This window comes from Eretmochelys imbricata, chromosome 5 (assembly GCF_965152235.1).
Source record: "Eretmochelys imbricata isolate rEreImb1 chromosome 5, rEreImb1.hap1, whole genome shotgun sequence".
Lineage (NCBI taxonomy): Eukaryota > Metazoa > Chordata > Testudines > Cheloniidae > Eretmochelys > Eretmochelys imbricata.
The window spans coordinates 102,928,561-102,944,860 of NC_135576.1; the positions used below are offsets into that span (position 1 = coordinate 102,928,561).

A 16,300-nucleotide genomic window follows, 5' to 3' on the forward strand; every position below is an offset into this window, starting at 1 on the left:
TTGTATTGTTCATCATATTGTATAAGTAAGGAAGTTATGATAAACTGTTCTGAGTACACCGATGTAGAAACAGAAATCAGGAAGATTTAAATATTTTTTTAAAAAGTAAAATAAAGTATAGATTCAAGTGATGGTAATGTAATAAAATGCAGAGGTATTCATGTCTGTAAACATGTAATAAGAAAATCTACTTATGACATGTTTTAGGTTTATCAAATTAAGATGCCTTAATCCTAAAAATAAGAAAGGTGCAGAATAACGTCCCTTTTTCCCTTCCATATTAACTTTGCTGCTGATTCCCATGACTTTTTGATACAGGTATGCTCCAGAATCGCTGACCGAGAGCAAGTTTTCTGTGGCCTCTGACGTGTGGAGCTTTGGAGTGGTCCTGTATGAACTCTTCACATATATTGAAAAGAGCAAAAGCCCTCCAGCGGTCAGTGCATAGTTACAGGTTTCTGGAGTGCCTTCTCTCTTGATCTTAACTAAAGATTTAGACCGTACATAGATCTAAATCTCTAGTTATTTACTGTTCCTTTTATGCTGAGAATTGGATTTTCGTAGCACAGCATACAGTTATAGGATGAAAGATACGGAAAACCACTAGTACCAAGGCATAAAATGTTAATTAGGGGTAAAAAATTATCTGACATCTGTAAAAGCTGTAGCAATACTAGGGTTCATAACTGTATGAAACAGTTTTAAAATACTCAGATGTCAGACTTTCCCATACTAAAGCCTCAAGTATGACTGACACATCTTAATGCTGTTTGCAACTATTTCTAAGACCCTTCTTAGCTACAGCATTACACTGGGAGCTCATGTTCCATTGGTTGCCTACCATGACCCCTTAAATCCTTTTTCAGAGTCACTGCTTTCCATGATACAGTACCTCATCTTATAAATATGACCTGTATTCTTTGTTTCTAGATGGTATGACCTTATGTTTGGTTGTGTTTAAAATATATGGTGTTCACATGAGTCCACCTTACCAAGCAATCCAGGTTGGATGTATAACTGTCCCCATCATTATTTACCCATTCCCCAACTTTTGTGTCATCTACAAATTTTACCAGCAATAATTTTATATTTTCTTTCAATCATCAATAAAGAGATTAAATAGCAGTGGGCTGCGCACAGATCCCTATAGGAGCCCACCAAAAACTCCTCTCTTGGATTAGTTCCCCATTTACAATTAATTTTTGCAGTCTATCAGTTAACCAGCTTTTAATCCATTTATTTAGGCTACGTTGATTTTGTGTAGTGCTAATTTTTTGTCAGAACATCATGCGCAACTAAACCAGATGCCTTACAGAAGTTTGTCTGTTATGTCAACACATTTACCTTTAACAACCACGTGATTTAGTCAAAAAACTGTTAGATGTGTTTGACGAGACCTATTTTCTGCAAAACCATGTTGACTGTCATTAATTATGCTACTATCCTTTAAATTCTTTACTGATTATGTCCCATATGAGCCTTTCCATGATTTTGCTTGGGGTTGATGTCAAGCTAACTAGCCTATAATGACCTTAGTCATCCTGTTTTACCTTATTTAAATATCAGCATGACATTAACCATCTTCCAGTCCTCTGGAACTTCTCCGGTGTTCCAATATTTGTTAAAATATAACATTAATCCTTCAGAGAGATCCTCAGCCAAAACTCTTGGCTGCACACTGTCTTTAAATTTAAAAATGTTTAACTTTAAATAGTTGCTGTTTAATATCATCCCTAGTTACTGATGGAATAAAAAGTATTTCATTGTCACTCTAAGATATGAAAACATCATCCTGGTTCTTTCTGAATACAGAACAGAAATATTTATTGAATATTTCTGCCTTATCTGCATCATAATTACTACCCCTGTCTAGTTTCAGACTTAGTCCATTGCAATGACTTTACTTGTTCCTGATATATTTAAAGATTTCCTTCTTAGAATCCTTAACTCTATTGGTCATAGATTTTTTTTTAAAAAAAATCACTTCAAAGTGGTACAAAGTATAATTTGTTTTTACATGACTAAAAGTTGGCTTTGTGTTTCAGGAATTCATGCGCATGATTGGTAATGATAAACAAGGGCAGATGATTGTATTCCATTTGATAGAGCTTTTAAAGAACAATGGACGGCTGCCAAGACCAGATGGATGTCCTGATGAGGTATTACAGTTAATTTTTTTTTGTCTTAATGTTGGATCAGCCAGCGTGAATATATAGTAACTATAAGCTCTGTGTTCTGTTATGCATGGGTTATTGAAGCTACTTCAGTTACTCAGAATGCATAGTCAAACACAGTAGAACATTGTGCCAGTATTTTATGGTAGTTATAAGACCAAGGAATTATCAAACATTCAGTCCTGCTTCTTAGTATGGCAATCCATCAATAACCTAGATGTAAAAATGTTGCTGAATATCTCTGGATCACCTGTGATCTATCACAATAGGTGCACCAGCAGACTTGAGTTCAGAACTGCAAATTTAATAAGGCGCTTGGGAGACTAACAGTTCAGTCTATTAATGCATCTGGCTGGCATCTTGTAATAATAAAGGGAAAAACTATTAATGCAACCGTCAAACTGAAAAATTTAAATCTCAAAGTCAAGAAATGCAGAAGTTCTAGTGATCATAAATGGTAACACATTAAGCTACCTATTGTAACCTGAAAAATAGGACTAGATAATACTACATATTATTAGCATCCTAGTTAAGATTTCAACAGTATCATTAAACTTTGCATTTCGTGACTCTTGTGACTTTAACTATACAACCTTATTATTAAAGTTATTTTGCATTTAATTTCCAGATTAAAAAAAAAAAAGCTTGTGTTTTGCCTGATCATTTCTCTTCCCACAGCAAATTTAGGAATGCACATGCTCGTTAGGGAGGAGTCTGGCCTAATTCTGCAAATATTTACGTACCTTCTTAACTCTAAATACATGAGTAGTCCCATGGGGGAGTAGTCAGTGGAACTCTGTTCATGTACGTAAAGTTAAGAATGTGCATAATTCTTAGTAGGATCGAGCCTTGTATTGTAATTGTGTTGGATTTATACACACATTAAAAATAAATGTTCAGAAGTGGCTTCTGAATTTGTGCTTGTATTTTTGTGTGTATAACTAGTTGTTTTTGCATGTAAACCCCTTATCTGAGCACACAAACTCATCATGTATTTTGCCAGATGTCTTAGAAATATTCTAGTTATTTTAACTGCTTCTATTTTTGTAACCTTCCACTTCTTAAGCCAGGCTATCACAACTCAAACTGTTCAGGCCTCAAGGAAAGAAGAAGAAAAAAACTCATTACATTTTTAAAATTTTCTCCAACTTCTCAAAAATAATGTCAGCATTTCAATGTCAGATATCATATAACCTACCAAAGCTAGATGCAAGTGCTTTTTCACAGTAAGAAACTGTGAATCTCTCCCATTTAGGCCCCTAATGGATCACAGGCTATTAGGCCATAAACCTTTCCCTGGCCCACAGCTTATTTTGTGGGCCTCAGACCAGTGTAATTTTGGAGTTAATTTCTCATTTTGTGTCTCTCATTTTGAAGAGAGTAAGAAACACTTTTCTGGCACGTAGTGTTTGGGTTGGATGGTTTGTTTGTTTTTAAAGTTGGCATATGAAAGTTGGTAAGAGGCTTGGATACTAGGAATAGTCCTGGTGAAACTGGATTCATGGGCAAAGTACAGGTGAGAAAGTCAAAGATGCTCTGCAAGTTATCCTGTGGACGTCAAACCAAATATGTGGAGGTGGTCGTACATGTGCAATGGAAACTTCTTAGATCAAATTCATTTTTTTCCATAGAACAAATTCATTCTGTGTAGTGGTTCACTAGAACTAGAGTAGCAGTTTGCATATTGAGATGCACTGAGACGTTTCAGACTCATTAAATTAACTATAAGTGAGTTCCAGTGTGTCTTTATGAACAGAACAGAATGTTTAAAGTTTTATAGTGCTGAGACAGGGCATAATCCAGAAATACTATATTTGTAAGACTGGTTTTTGGTCAGTCTTGTAAAGTAAACTTGGCGCCTTTTTTAAAAAAAGAAAAAAAGGAATGTTTCTAAAAATATTAAACTCTTTTTAGAAATGGGTACAGGGTCTTCACTGCTTCAAGGATATACCCAACCTTTTCCCCCACAAACTCAGATCCCTGCTATTATAACCACCCCTCTGGTAGAGCAAAGCTAGATGCCATCACTCACTGCTTCACCTTATGTGAATCAGCGAAAGTGATGAGTGAAACATGAGCTGAGCGTTCAGTCTCTGCAGCACTCTGACCCCCTATTGCTCAGAAGCAAAAGACTAACTCAGATCCCCTTCCAGCAGCTACTACACTGACAGACCAGCTCAAAGTATTTAAAACTAGTTTCAGAGTAGCAGCCGTATTAGTCTGTATCCGCAAAAAGAAAAGGAGTACTTGTGGCACCTTAGAGACTAATAAATTTATTTGAGCATAAGCTTTCAACTAGTTGAAGTTTCTATGTATGTAATACTAATTCTTCGAGTAGTATCCCTTTGGGTGCTCCACTTCAGGTGCACATGTATCCATGTACCTTTGATCGGAGATCGTCATTAGCAGTGTCCGTTTGGCTCACACATGCGCTGCTGGTATCCTTATGCCCCACACCGAAGCTCTATCAGGCTGCATAGGCGAACCATCCTTCTCAAACGCCTCTGTCTGAGATGGAGCTTAAGTATTGCGAGTGTCTCAGCTGGTTGCTGAGTTCATTCTCCTTAGTTTAGTTCAGTTAGGGTTGTTTTTTTTTTAAGTAGTAGTAGTTAATTACTAATTATTGAAATATTGTTTTATTTCCTCTGGAGAAATCCTCCCTGTGAGGGGGGTGTCCAGCTCACTGAGGTTTAAATGTTGCCTCACATGTAGAGAGGCTATCCCTGTCAGCAGTGGACCCGCTAAGTACGTTTGCTGTCTGGGAGAGTCACACGTCCCACAGAAGTGTCACTGCTATTTAGCCCTCAAGTCCGAGGCACAGAAGAACAGGGAAATCAAGCTCCATCTTAATGATGGAGTGCTCCTTTCACCCTGTTTGGAGTCAGGTCAGAGAACTCCCCTGTACATCACTCCCCAGGGGTCTCTAGTGCCCCTGTGACCTTGACGTAACACTATCCTAGAAAGGGGAAAGCCTCAGAGACCTCCTCTAAAGGTCCTAAGAAGAGGAGTTCTAAATCCCTTCTTAAGGTACCACCTCAAAAAGGCCTCGCTTTCCGACCAGGTCATCAGCCTCAAAGAGTTCGTCCTCAAGGCTCGGTACCATAGAGGCTCCAGCACCAGCAAGGCGGGAAAATCTTACAGTTCTAAGAGTACACATGGCTCCAAGAAGGCTCCAGAACATCTAGTGGAGATGGTCAGAGCAAACACAGAAGCTCAGTACCACTGGACTTAACCTCCTTCACTATTCTTATTGAGCTCTTTGGTACCTTATAAGACTAAGCCTCCATCTACATGAGCACCGCCTGTGAAGTGCTCAGAACCAGCAGTACAGTCCTGCAGAGACAAGCTTACCGATACATCGGTGCTGCAGCTCCACTCAGCACCGCAGCTCCACTCGGTGCCGCAAGATTTTAAGTGTCTGAAGGATTTATTGGTGACTGCTGAACCAGTGACTCCATTGCTAGCAGGTACTACCGAGTATCTCCCAGTTCTGAGAACCTCTCGGTCTCCAGCCCTTGTATGTCCCTGGAACTGTCACCTCCCTTTTCTGTCAGAGCTCCCTCTTTAGAAGAAGAGGACGATGATGGAGACCTCCCTTCAGTGTCATCGACCTCTGTTCAGGTTCTCCCATGTACCCTATACAAACCCCCTTTCTCAAAGAGAAGGGGGAACTCATAACTCCTGGTGGGAGCAGCCCTGGATTTCACCCCCTCCTGCACATGGTCCTCAATGGTCATATTGGGATCCCTGGACAGCTTATTGTCTGCAGTTCTCCAGGGCCCCAACTCTCTTGCATCAACTTTCTCCTCCTCAGCAAAAGGAATAAGATGTTCACGGATCAAGAGACTAGGGTGGATAAAGAAGCAACCCCTCAGAGTACCACTTCATCATCTTCACCAGGTGAGGCAGTAATGCTTCCTCCTCCATCTCTGGCTGATGATTTTTGGCAGTTTCAGGTCCTCATTAAATGGGTGACAGACTGCCTACAAATACCTCTTGAGGAGGTCAGAGAATCCCAGCAGAAGTGGTTGGATATTCTTCATTCTGCAATGCCATCCAGAGTTGCCCTTCCTATCAACAAGGCACTGGTGGAACCTCTGAAAACTATTTGGCAGACCCCCGCTACAGTAAAACCCATGCATAAGAGAGCCAGTAAAAAGTATTATGTTCCCACCAAGGATTCCTGAGTTCCTATTTTTTCACTCTCTAGAGGTTGACGGGGTAAACAAAGGGGAAAAACAACATCATTATAATCTACCCTATATGACAGAGACCAGAAGCTTCTGGACCTTCTGGGGAGAAAATTTTATTCATCAGCAACTCTACAATTCCACATTGCAAATTACCAGTCACTGATGGCCAAATACAACTTTACAAATTATGCAAAATTTTGCTCCTTTATTCAATACCTTCCTGCAGACCAAAGGGAACAATTTCAGGCTACCACTGCTGACACAGTTAGTGACCAGGATATCTCTTCGGGCAGCTCTTGATGGTGCAGTTACTGAGGCCAATTCCATCTCTACAGAGTGGTGATGCACAGGGCATCCTGGCTAAAGTAGTTTCCCCTGGTTTCCCCAGAGAAGTCCAGAATGTGGTAAAGGATCTCTCATTTGATGGTCTGAAGTTGTTTGCGGAGAATACCAATGAGTCATTGAATACTCTTAAAGACTCCAGGGATGCATTACATTTCTTAGGCTCCTGCAAACAAAAAATTAAGTAGCTCTCACACAGCCAAAATCCTGCCCATTGCAATTCTCTGGTTTTCAGAGACTGATGGAGTCTCCTAAAAAGAGACATAGGATCAAGAGAAAAAGATCCTTTAACCGACCTGAGCAGGCTTCATCTCTGAAGTGTCAGTTTTAACCTGGTGATCCTGGATTTGGACTCTCTCCTCTCTTTCTGTCAGCTGTAACAATTAGCCCACCTCCCTCCATTTGGGAAACGACTTTCCCATTTCTGACAAGCATGGGAGCATATCACCTCGGACAAATGGTTGCTGGAAATAATATCATTGGGCTACACCATCCATTTTACCTCCCTCCCTCCGCCTTGTTCTCCTTCCCTGTCCATCTTCAAGGGCCCTTCTCACAAGTTCTTACTAAGATAGGAAATAAACTCCCTTCTTCATTTAGGAGTGACAGAGTCGGTCCCTGCTCAGCACAGGAGATGGGGCTTCAACTTGAGGTTCTTCTGCATGCCAAAGAAAAATGGAGGGTGGAGATCAATCTTAGATCTAGGACTTCTAAACAAATTTGTGAGGTCTCAGAAGTTCCAGAAGGTGACTCTCTGGCATCTATCATTCCTTTGCTAGATTCAGGGAATTGTATTTTGGCTCTCAGCCTTCAAGACGCAAACGTCCATACAGCAATAAACCTGTCCCACAGAAGGTTCCTGTATTGTGTCATAGGCCAAGATCAATTTCAGTACCAGGTACTCCCATTTGGTCCCTCCTGGACTCCGAGAGTGTTTTCAAAGGTTCTGTTGGTGGTGGCTGCCTATCTGCGTTGTCAGGCAATCCTGCTATTCCTGTACCCCTACGATGTGTTGCTCAAGGGTCAGCCACACCACGAAGTGTTGTCTGCCACATGGAAAGCACTTTCTCTGTTCTTGAGCTTGAGTCTTTAATTGAATATGGGAAAATCCACACTGACTCCCATTCAGAACATACAATTTATAGAAGCATTCCTGAATTACTTGGCATTCAGGGCCTTCCTTCCCGTTGACAGATTCATAACACTATCAAACTATGTCAGAATTATTCAAGGGAGCCTCCACATTTAGTCAGAAACTGTCTTCCCACTTCTAGGTCGCATGGCAGCTTGCACTTTTGTGACAGAAGATAGGAGATTATGCCTTTGCTGTTCCCAGGGGCAGCTCAGTTCAGATTAGTCATCAAACAGACACAGCCTAGACAAAAAGGTGTCAGCTCCTCAACAGGTCAAATGCTCCCTGTACTGGTGGGAAAAGGTTCATCACAATGTAGGGGCAGGAGTCCCCTTTCTCCAACTGATACCAACGGTAACTGTAACCACAGATGCATCTCTTTTAGGAGGGGGTGGGAGGGATGGCTAACTAACAGTACTGGGCAGCTGGTCATCCCAAGAATCCACCCTCCGTATCAACCTGTTGGAGCTCAGAGTGGTCAGAAATGCTTGCCTTAGTTTTCTGCCTCTCATCAGACACAGGTCTATAGAGTCATAACCGACAACGTGGCCTTCGTGTTCTGTATCAGTCGGCAGGGAGGAGAGAGATCCCACTCCCTCTGTGCTGAAGCAATAAGGTTATGGAACTGGTGCATAAACCATTGTGTAAGAACTTCAGCAATATATCTCCCGGGTAGACAAAATGTTACAGCCAATGCTCTTGGCAGATTTCTTCCCAAGACTACGAATGGGAGGCCGATTCCCAGGTTCTGGTCAGCATTTTGCAGTTTGGGGGATTTCCAGAAGTGGACCTCTTCCCCACAACTGTGAACAAAAAAATGCCATCTGTTCTGTACAAGGAGGGGTTTAGGTCTCAATTTCTTGGGTGATGCCTTCCTCCTCACTTGGACGAAAAAGCTGGTTTATGTGTTTCCCCTGACATCTCTGGCTGTCAAAGTGGTGAACAAAATCAGATAGGACAAGACCAGAGTTATCGTAATAGCCCTGATATGGTTGAGGCAGGGATGGTTTCCTTACCTCTTTTCGCCTTGCTCTTTGCTCAGTGATAAATCTTCCAGTCACTCCTCAGCTCCTCTCCCAGGACACTGGTCGACTGTATTCTTCTTCGAGTGCTTATTCACGTCCATTCCACATTAAGTGTGCGCGCGCTGCGTGCACGAGCATCGGAAACTTTTTCCCTTAGAGGCTCCCGGTGGGGACCCCTGAGTGGCGCCACTGCGCTGTGCATATATACCCCCACCAGCCCAACCCCCTCCAGTTCCTTCTTACCGTCCGAGGCTTCCCCCCACTCCCTTGGTGCACAAGGTTCTACTCAAGGTGTGCAGGGACAGGGCAACGGTGATCCTTATGGCCCCAGCCTGGGCCTGCCAGCACTGGTACACATCGCTCCTAGAGCTGTCGGTGGAGGCCCCAGTAATCCTGCCCCTACACCGGGACCTCATTACACAGGACGGCGGGCGGCTTCTCCACCCCGACCTATAGTCACTGCACCTGACGGCCTGGAGGCTCTGTGGCTAAACGCCCTGGAGAGCCCGTGCTCCCTTCCAGTGCGACAGATTCTGCTTGGCAGTAGAAAGCCCTCTACCGGGTGGCCTATATGGCCAAGTGGAAAAGATTCTTGTGTTGGTGTGAACGCCGACAAGTGCAGCCGTGCCAGGCCCCAGTGCAGACCATCCTGGAGTACCTCCTGCACCTCAAGCAGCAAGGGCTAGCCTCGTCCTCACTCAGAGTGCACCTGGTGGCCATCTCCGCCTTCCATCCGGGGTTCTCGGGGGGCTCGGTGTTTTCCCACCCAATGGTGGGACGGTTCCTTAAAGGGTTGGAGAGGGTGTTCCCCTACTCCCGCCCACCAGTCCCTCCATGGAACCTGGTCCTCTCTAAACATATGGGACCCCCTTTCGAGCCCCTCGCTTCCTGTTCCCTCCTGCATCTTTCCTGGAAGGTGGCATTTCTGGTTGCCATTACCTCAGCCAGAAGGGTGTCCGAACTGAGGGCCCTCACCTCTGAGCCGCCGTAGACAGTATTTCACAAGGAGAAGGTGCAGCTCTGGCCGCACCCCAAGTTCCTCCCTAAGGTGGTCTCCCAATTCCATTTGGGCAAGGACATTTATCTGCCAGTGTTCTTTCTGAAACCCCATACGGACCTGAGTCACCGCAGCTTGCACACCCTGGATGTGCGTCGAGCGCTGGCGTTCTATTTGGAGCGCACCAAGCCCTTTCGCAAATCCACGCAGGTGTTTGTGCCTGTAGCCGAGAGGTTAAAAGGCCTCCCAGTGTCGGCGCAGCGGATTTCGTCTCGGCTGACAAGCTGCATCCGGGCATGCTATGAGTTCGCAGGTGTTCCGGCCTTGGCGGTCACGGCCCACTCGACCAGGGCGCAAGCGACGTCCACGGCATTCCTGGCACAGGTCCCGATCCAGGAGATCTGCAGAGGAGCCACCTGGTCCTCAGTGCACACCTTCACGTCCGACTACACGGTCAACCAGCAGGCCAGAGAGGACGCTGCAGTTGGCAGAGCGGTCCTCCGAGCAGTTGTTCTGTGACTCTTACCTCCTCCAGAGGTAAGCTTGTGATTCACCTAATGTGGAATGGACGTGAACAAGCACTCGAAGAGGAAAAAATGGTTACTTACTTTCCCATAACTGTTGTTCTTTGAGATGTGTTGTTCACGTCCATTCCACCACCCGCCCTCCTACCCCGCTGTCGGAGTCGCTGGCAAGAAGGACCTGGAGGGGGTTGGGCCAGCAGTGGCACCTCTCGGGGGGCCCCACCGGGACCACTAAGGGGAAAAGTTTCCGACGCTCGTGCACGTGGTGCGTGCACACCTAATGTGGAATGGACGTGAACAACACATCTCGAAGAACAACAATTACGAGAAAGTAAGTAACCATTTTTTCTCTACCTCTAGACATGGTTCCATGATGGTTTGTGGGGTTAGAGTCAATCTGTTCTGCAGAGGGTACAACAGATGTTACCAAAAAGTAGGAAAGATTTTACCAAAAATGGTTACCTTCCGAAGTGGAGGAGATTTAATCACTTGTGTGAATTCCAGAATGCTGTCCCCGAATCTGCCTTGCTTCCGCTTGTTCTGGAGTACCTGCTGCACCTAAAGAAAACAGAACTATCACTTAGTTCTCTCAAGGAGCCTTAAGAGCTTTTCATACCACTATTGAAGGGTTCTCACTGGTTGCTCATCCTACAACCGGAAGGGTCATGGGAAGAGATTACTCAGACCTCTCACTGGAGAAAGCTCCCACCCCAGTTTGGGACCTTAAGTTGGTTCTTAAAAGTCTCATGAAATCTCCTTTTGAACCAATGGTGACCTGCTTCTTACTGAATTTGTCCATGAAAGTAGACATCTTAGTAACTATTACGTTTGCCAGCAAAGTCAGAGTGATTGGGGCCTTAATGGCAGACCTTCCTTTCACAGTATTCTACAAGGACAAAGGTTCCTTTTGACCACACCCCATGTTTCTTCCTCAGGTGTCTTCTGAGTTTCATTTGAATCAGATCATTCACCTACCACTTTTCTTTCCAATACCACACAATGCCAACCTGGAGACCGCTTTCCATACTTCGGGTGGGTGTTAAGAGGATGTTAGCTTTCTGTTTAGATAGGACTAAATCATTTCTTAAATCTCCTGGACTGTTTGTTTCCTTTGCAGATAGTTCTAAAGGCTCTGCTATTTCTACCCAAAGACAAATGCAATGGATTTCTGGGTGTATTATAGCTTGTTACGGGGCTGCCAGCATTCCACCCCCTGCTGGCATGTCAGCTCACTTGACAAAGTCATAGTCTTCATCTATGGCTCTACTTTAAAATGTCCCAGTATCTGAGGTCTGCAGAGTTGCTACATGGTTTTTGGTACATACCTTCTCCAGGCACTGCACCTTAGTGCCTCTAGAGCTGATGTGGCAGTTGGCAATGCAGTTCTTTCCTCTGTGCTGGACTCTGTTCTGAAACTCGCTCCTGCTTCTGGGGATACTGCTCAGGAGCCACCTGAAGAGGCACACCCACAGGGACACTACTCGAAGAAGACAGAGGGGTTACTCACGCTGTGCAGTAACTACAGTTCTTCGAGATTGTGGCCCTATGGGTGCACCTTTACCCACCCTCTGTCCCCTCTGCTTCGAAGTTTCCTTCTGAGACTTGGTGGGGGAGAAAGAACTGAGGGTGGTTTGCCTGCACAGCCTCATTTCAGGGTACAAGGATGCATGTGTGGGCTACATGGACACTGCTAATGAAAACTTCTGATCAAAGGCCATGGGGTGCATGCGCACCTGAAGTGGAGCACCCATCTTGAAGAACTATAGTTACTGCACAGGGTGAGTAACCTCTCTTTTCTGATGTCTTCCCCAGATTTATGCCATCATGACAGAATGCTGGAACAATAACGTAAGCCAGCGTCCCTCCTTTAGGGAGCTTGCGGTGCGAGTGGATCGTATAAGGGACAACGTGGGTGGATAAGAGAACTGAAGTTCGTTCAGAGGACATATTGGGACAGAACAAAGTCTGCCCTTTGGGTTGCTGTGGATTATACACATACATCCGTCTATCTTTGTTGTGGGCAAAACGTGTGTGCAAATATCCTATCAGAACCTGCAAACTGTGAGGAATTCTGTTTTTCTTCTTCATCAGGATACATTTGCTACTACAAGGACATGACAATGAAATACTCTAATAGAAAGTGGATTATTTTTCTAAACAGTGTCCTAATATGTGATCAGTTAGCATCACCAGTATTTGCCTTACTTGGCAATGCGAAAAAAGAGTGACTTACCACTTTGGTGAGGTTTTTAGGGAGATGAAAAGACTGAATGCATTTCCTTGCCAAGATGGAGATGCACAGAATATATTTTTAGTGTTTTCACACTGAATGTATAGCAACTTGGCATCCTGTGTAGTGTGTTGCACAAGGGCTTGTGCTTTATTAATAGAGTTTTATAATTTCATTGTCAATGAAGAATTGGCTTCTCTGTAGAACAAATTGAAGGAGGTTAGGTAATTTACTAAGCAACTTTCAATGTGCCTGTTTGAGTCCATTATTAGCCAGCAATACATGCAGAGGTATATGTTAGGCTGTTGTGTGATGTACTGTAAATATTTTTAGGGAAAGGGAACAAATATTTAGTTCTATTTGTACAGCAACCCCTCTCCCCCCAAAAAAGTTAAATTTTGAAATGGACAAACGTAAAAACAGCACAGTCTATTTTCCTACTTTCCCCCCACGTAACCGTTGCGGAAATGTTGGGTTCTCCCCACATTTTATGAAAATACAGGCAGCAAGTGGAATTGAAGCTGCTTCAGACAAAGCAATGACTTCAGTGGGCCACTTCGGAGAATGAGAATGCTAAACACATTATTAACCTTATTACATGCTGCTCTCTTGTCTTTCTGACTTTATCTTTGTAATGATGAATTTATCTATAAATAAGGATTCTGCTTTGGGGGTTGAACTAAAAATAGAAAACACCTCCAAATCCACAATTAAGTATTAGGATTAACTATGCCCCTCTGCCTCCACTCCCAAAAGGAGTTTACAGCAAAACTATCAGCCATCTTACCAGGACTGTTTGCTGATGGAGTTGTACCATCCCATTTCCTATTTCCTTCCTTTGATCAAACCCCAAGATTTGGGAGAAGGAAATATCAGTGAGATTTCCCAGGCAGAAATTCCTTCACATCGGTCTGAGGTTTAGGAACCAGGATTTGCCACCCTGCAAACAGGCCCAGGCCCCACCCTCAGAATTCTGTGGGATCTGCGTGAGGCCAAAGCTACCTGCACAGAGTCCCTGTACCTTGGCTTGGTGCTTCCATTAGTTCTGGCCTCAGTCCCTTTAACATATGTCAAGGAGCTGCAGAGAAAAGATAACTACAGCTCCAGGCTCAAATACCCTTTCTGGGGAACCCATGCGCTCCTTCTCCCTGGTCCATTACAGACCCACATAGAAGGGGTATACAATCTGTTGAGGTTAACTGAGGCCCCCTATCCTGTGAGGGAAGGAAGACCTGTGTATGGAGTGTCCCCTACATGCATATTTCTTGGGGGCATGATCCCCATTATCTCTAGCTGTAAGTCAATGAATGTGGTATTTTCTAATTCAAGCCATATGATCCTACTTGTTCTCTTAAAATACAGTAGATTGTAAAGTAAATTTAACTCTAACTTACCTTGTTAGAGAGGTTGTTCAACTTTGTTTTTGTTCAGCAAATCTCATTTTAGGGGCACCACAACTCAACCTTTGTTCTTAGATCAGATTTCTAGTCAAGTGGAATGTTCATTTTTAAGTAAATTGACAGCAAATCAGAGAAACAGGAAAACTATTCGCAAACATTAAGGGGCACAATAGTGCTGTCATAATGTAAATCTTATAGGAAGATTGTTTTTAAAAAGTACCTCAATTCTAACTATGTTTACCCAGTGTTCAGCCCAGTGCCAGTATGAGAATGTTTTGTGCCACTACGGGACACTCCTGCAGGTCTTACCCAGGCAAGTCTTATGTTGACCAAAAACAGGGAGATTTTGCCAAGGGTAAGAAGTGCAGGATCAGGCCTTCTATTCTGGAAATTATTTTACCAATAATTTATGCTTCTTTTGTCACGATGTTTGAAACACTTAATGCATTTTTTAAAAAGTAACTTCACCATATATTTTTCAAGTGCTTTTTTTCAAATCAGTACCTGTTGTTGCATTTCTGTACATTGTTTTGGACTTGATTTTAAAATAAGTTGTGCAAAAGATGTATTTGCATTTGTATTTGTAGAGTCTTAACTTTGTACAGTGAGTTTTGTAGGGGTTTTGTTTCATTTGTTGTTTGTTTGGGGTTTTTTGGTAACCAAACAAAAGATTCTAGTTTTACAAGCATTAAACAGCATTATTGCTGGGATGATGAATGCAGAAATCTGAAATTGCAGTGTATGACACTCAGTAACCCATAGAGGTGGGATCCATGAAAGTACATAAGCACCTAAACCCCAGACTTAGGTGCCTACATCCCTGTTTTAGGCACTTAAGTCCCAGTTTTGGCTCCACTGCGATTCAAAAAGCTCTTGCCAAACCCTGTAAGCACCTGAACTCAACACTGAAGTTTTTTAGAGTAAAAGTTCCCTAGGCACCTATGTTTCTTCCTTTGGCCATGTGCTGCCTCGTTCTAGCCGACCAGATGCCTAACTCCTATCTGAGCCCCAGAGTGATTCACTAACCAGGGAAAGACAGGCATTCAGACACCCAAGTTATGTGCAGGGCCCGATCCAGTAGACAGGCTCAGAGCTCACTTACCAGAACAAGTCCCATTGGAAATCTTAAGTACTGGACCTAGGGTCACCCACCTAGGAAGTCCTGAGTCTAGTCCCCCAGTTCCAAACACTGTTTCCTTATTTATCAATAGTGCAACGGGAAAGAGTAAGGGACCCTTAACTTAGACTGTCCCATAGCCCCGTAGTTAAAGGCATTCTAACCACGGGGCTATGGGAGACCGCTGTTCAAATTCTTTCTCCCCTTCTGGCAGAGGGGGGAATTAAACCTGGGTCTCCCACACCTTAGGTGAGTGCTCTAACCACTGGCTGAGAAGTTATATGGTGGGTGCCACCCTGCCAGCACCACCATTATCTGTGGAGCGAGACAGGTGCCTAACTGACTCCCTCAAGAAACATCATAGGTGCCTAAGCCGTCTAAATCCAGGCAGCAGGTTCCTGTTAATGGATTTACATAGACATAGGTGCCTCCCTGCAACCTGGATTTAGGTGCCTATCTCCAAAAGAGGGTGGGGCAGGGCTTAGCACAGACATCTCTAGTTGGTATCTCCCACTGGCTAGCTTAGGTGGCTCTCTGCCAAGCATTCTGGCTTTTGTGTCTTGCTCTCTGAGGCATCTGTCTCTCCCAAGTTGATTGTATAGGTGCCTAACTCACCTAACTGCTTGGTGGATCGCAGTGGTGGTTCTGTAATTTTCTAGGCGCTTAAAAGTAAGGATTGTGACGCTCAGCGTTGCAATACATAAGTCCCTTCATTGATCCCACTGTAGGTTTCCAATATTTAATAGACACAGAATATAGCTTTTTTATGTAAAAATCTCAGGGACGTTTGTGTAATGCAATGAAGAGATCTTCCATACTGCTATTGTTTTCAAGTGAATAAAAGCCCTTTGCTTGTTCTAGTACAGTATGTCTGATTTCATACTCTATTTGATTTCATAAGTGTAGTGTTAGAACTTACAAGTTTTGAAGTTCTGTATTTTATTAAAAACATTTTAAAAAGCATCTGTTTTTTTACTTTTTTATATTCTATTTTAGTTTTTAGAGAAAAGATACAAATTCACATCAAATTTTGTTTGTTCAGTTGGACAGGGTAAATTAATCCATTGTAACAACTGTCTATATTTAAAGGCTTGATCCTGCAAGTTGCTTAGCATCCCCAAAGCCCAGTGAAATCATGAGGAGCTAACAGTGATTAGTACCTTCAG

General features: G+C 43.4%; 1 protein-coding gene across 1 annotated transcript in view; it reads left to right on the forward strand.

Moving 5' to 3' along the window:
• Positions 1-16,097, forward strand: part of JAK2 (Janus kinase 2) — a 90,560-nt gene extending 74,463 nt beyond the window's left edge. The window contains exons 21-23 of the mRNA XM_077817633.1: positions 319-436; positions 2,046-2,159; positions 12,200-16,097. Of these exons, the coding sequence (XP_077673759.1) occupies positions 319-436; positions 2,046-2,159; positions 12,200-12,307 (340 nt within the window). The 3' untranslated portion in view covers positions 12,308-16,097. The remainder of the gene's footprint in view (positions 1-318; positions 437-2,045; positions 2,160-12,199) is intronic.
• Positions 16,098-16,300: the final 203 nt, after the last annotated feature.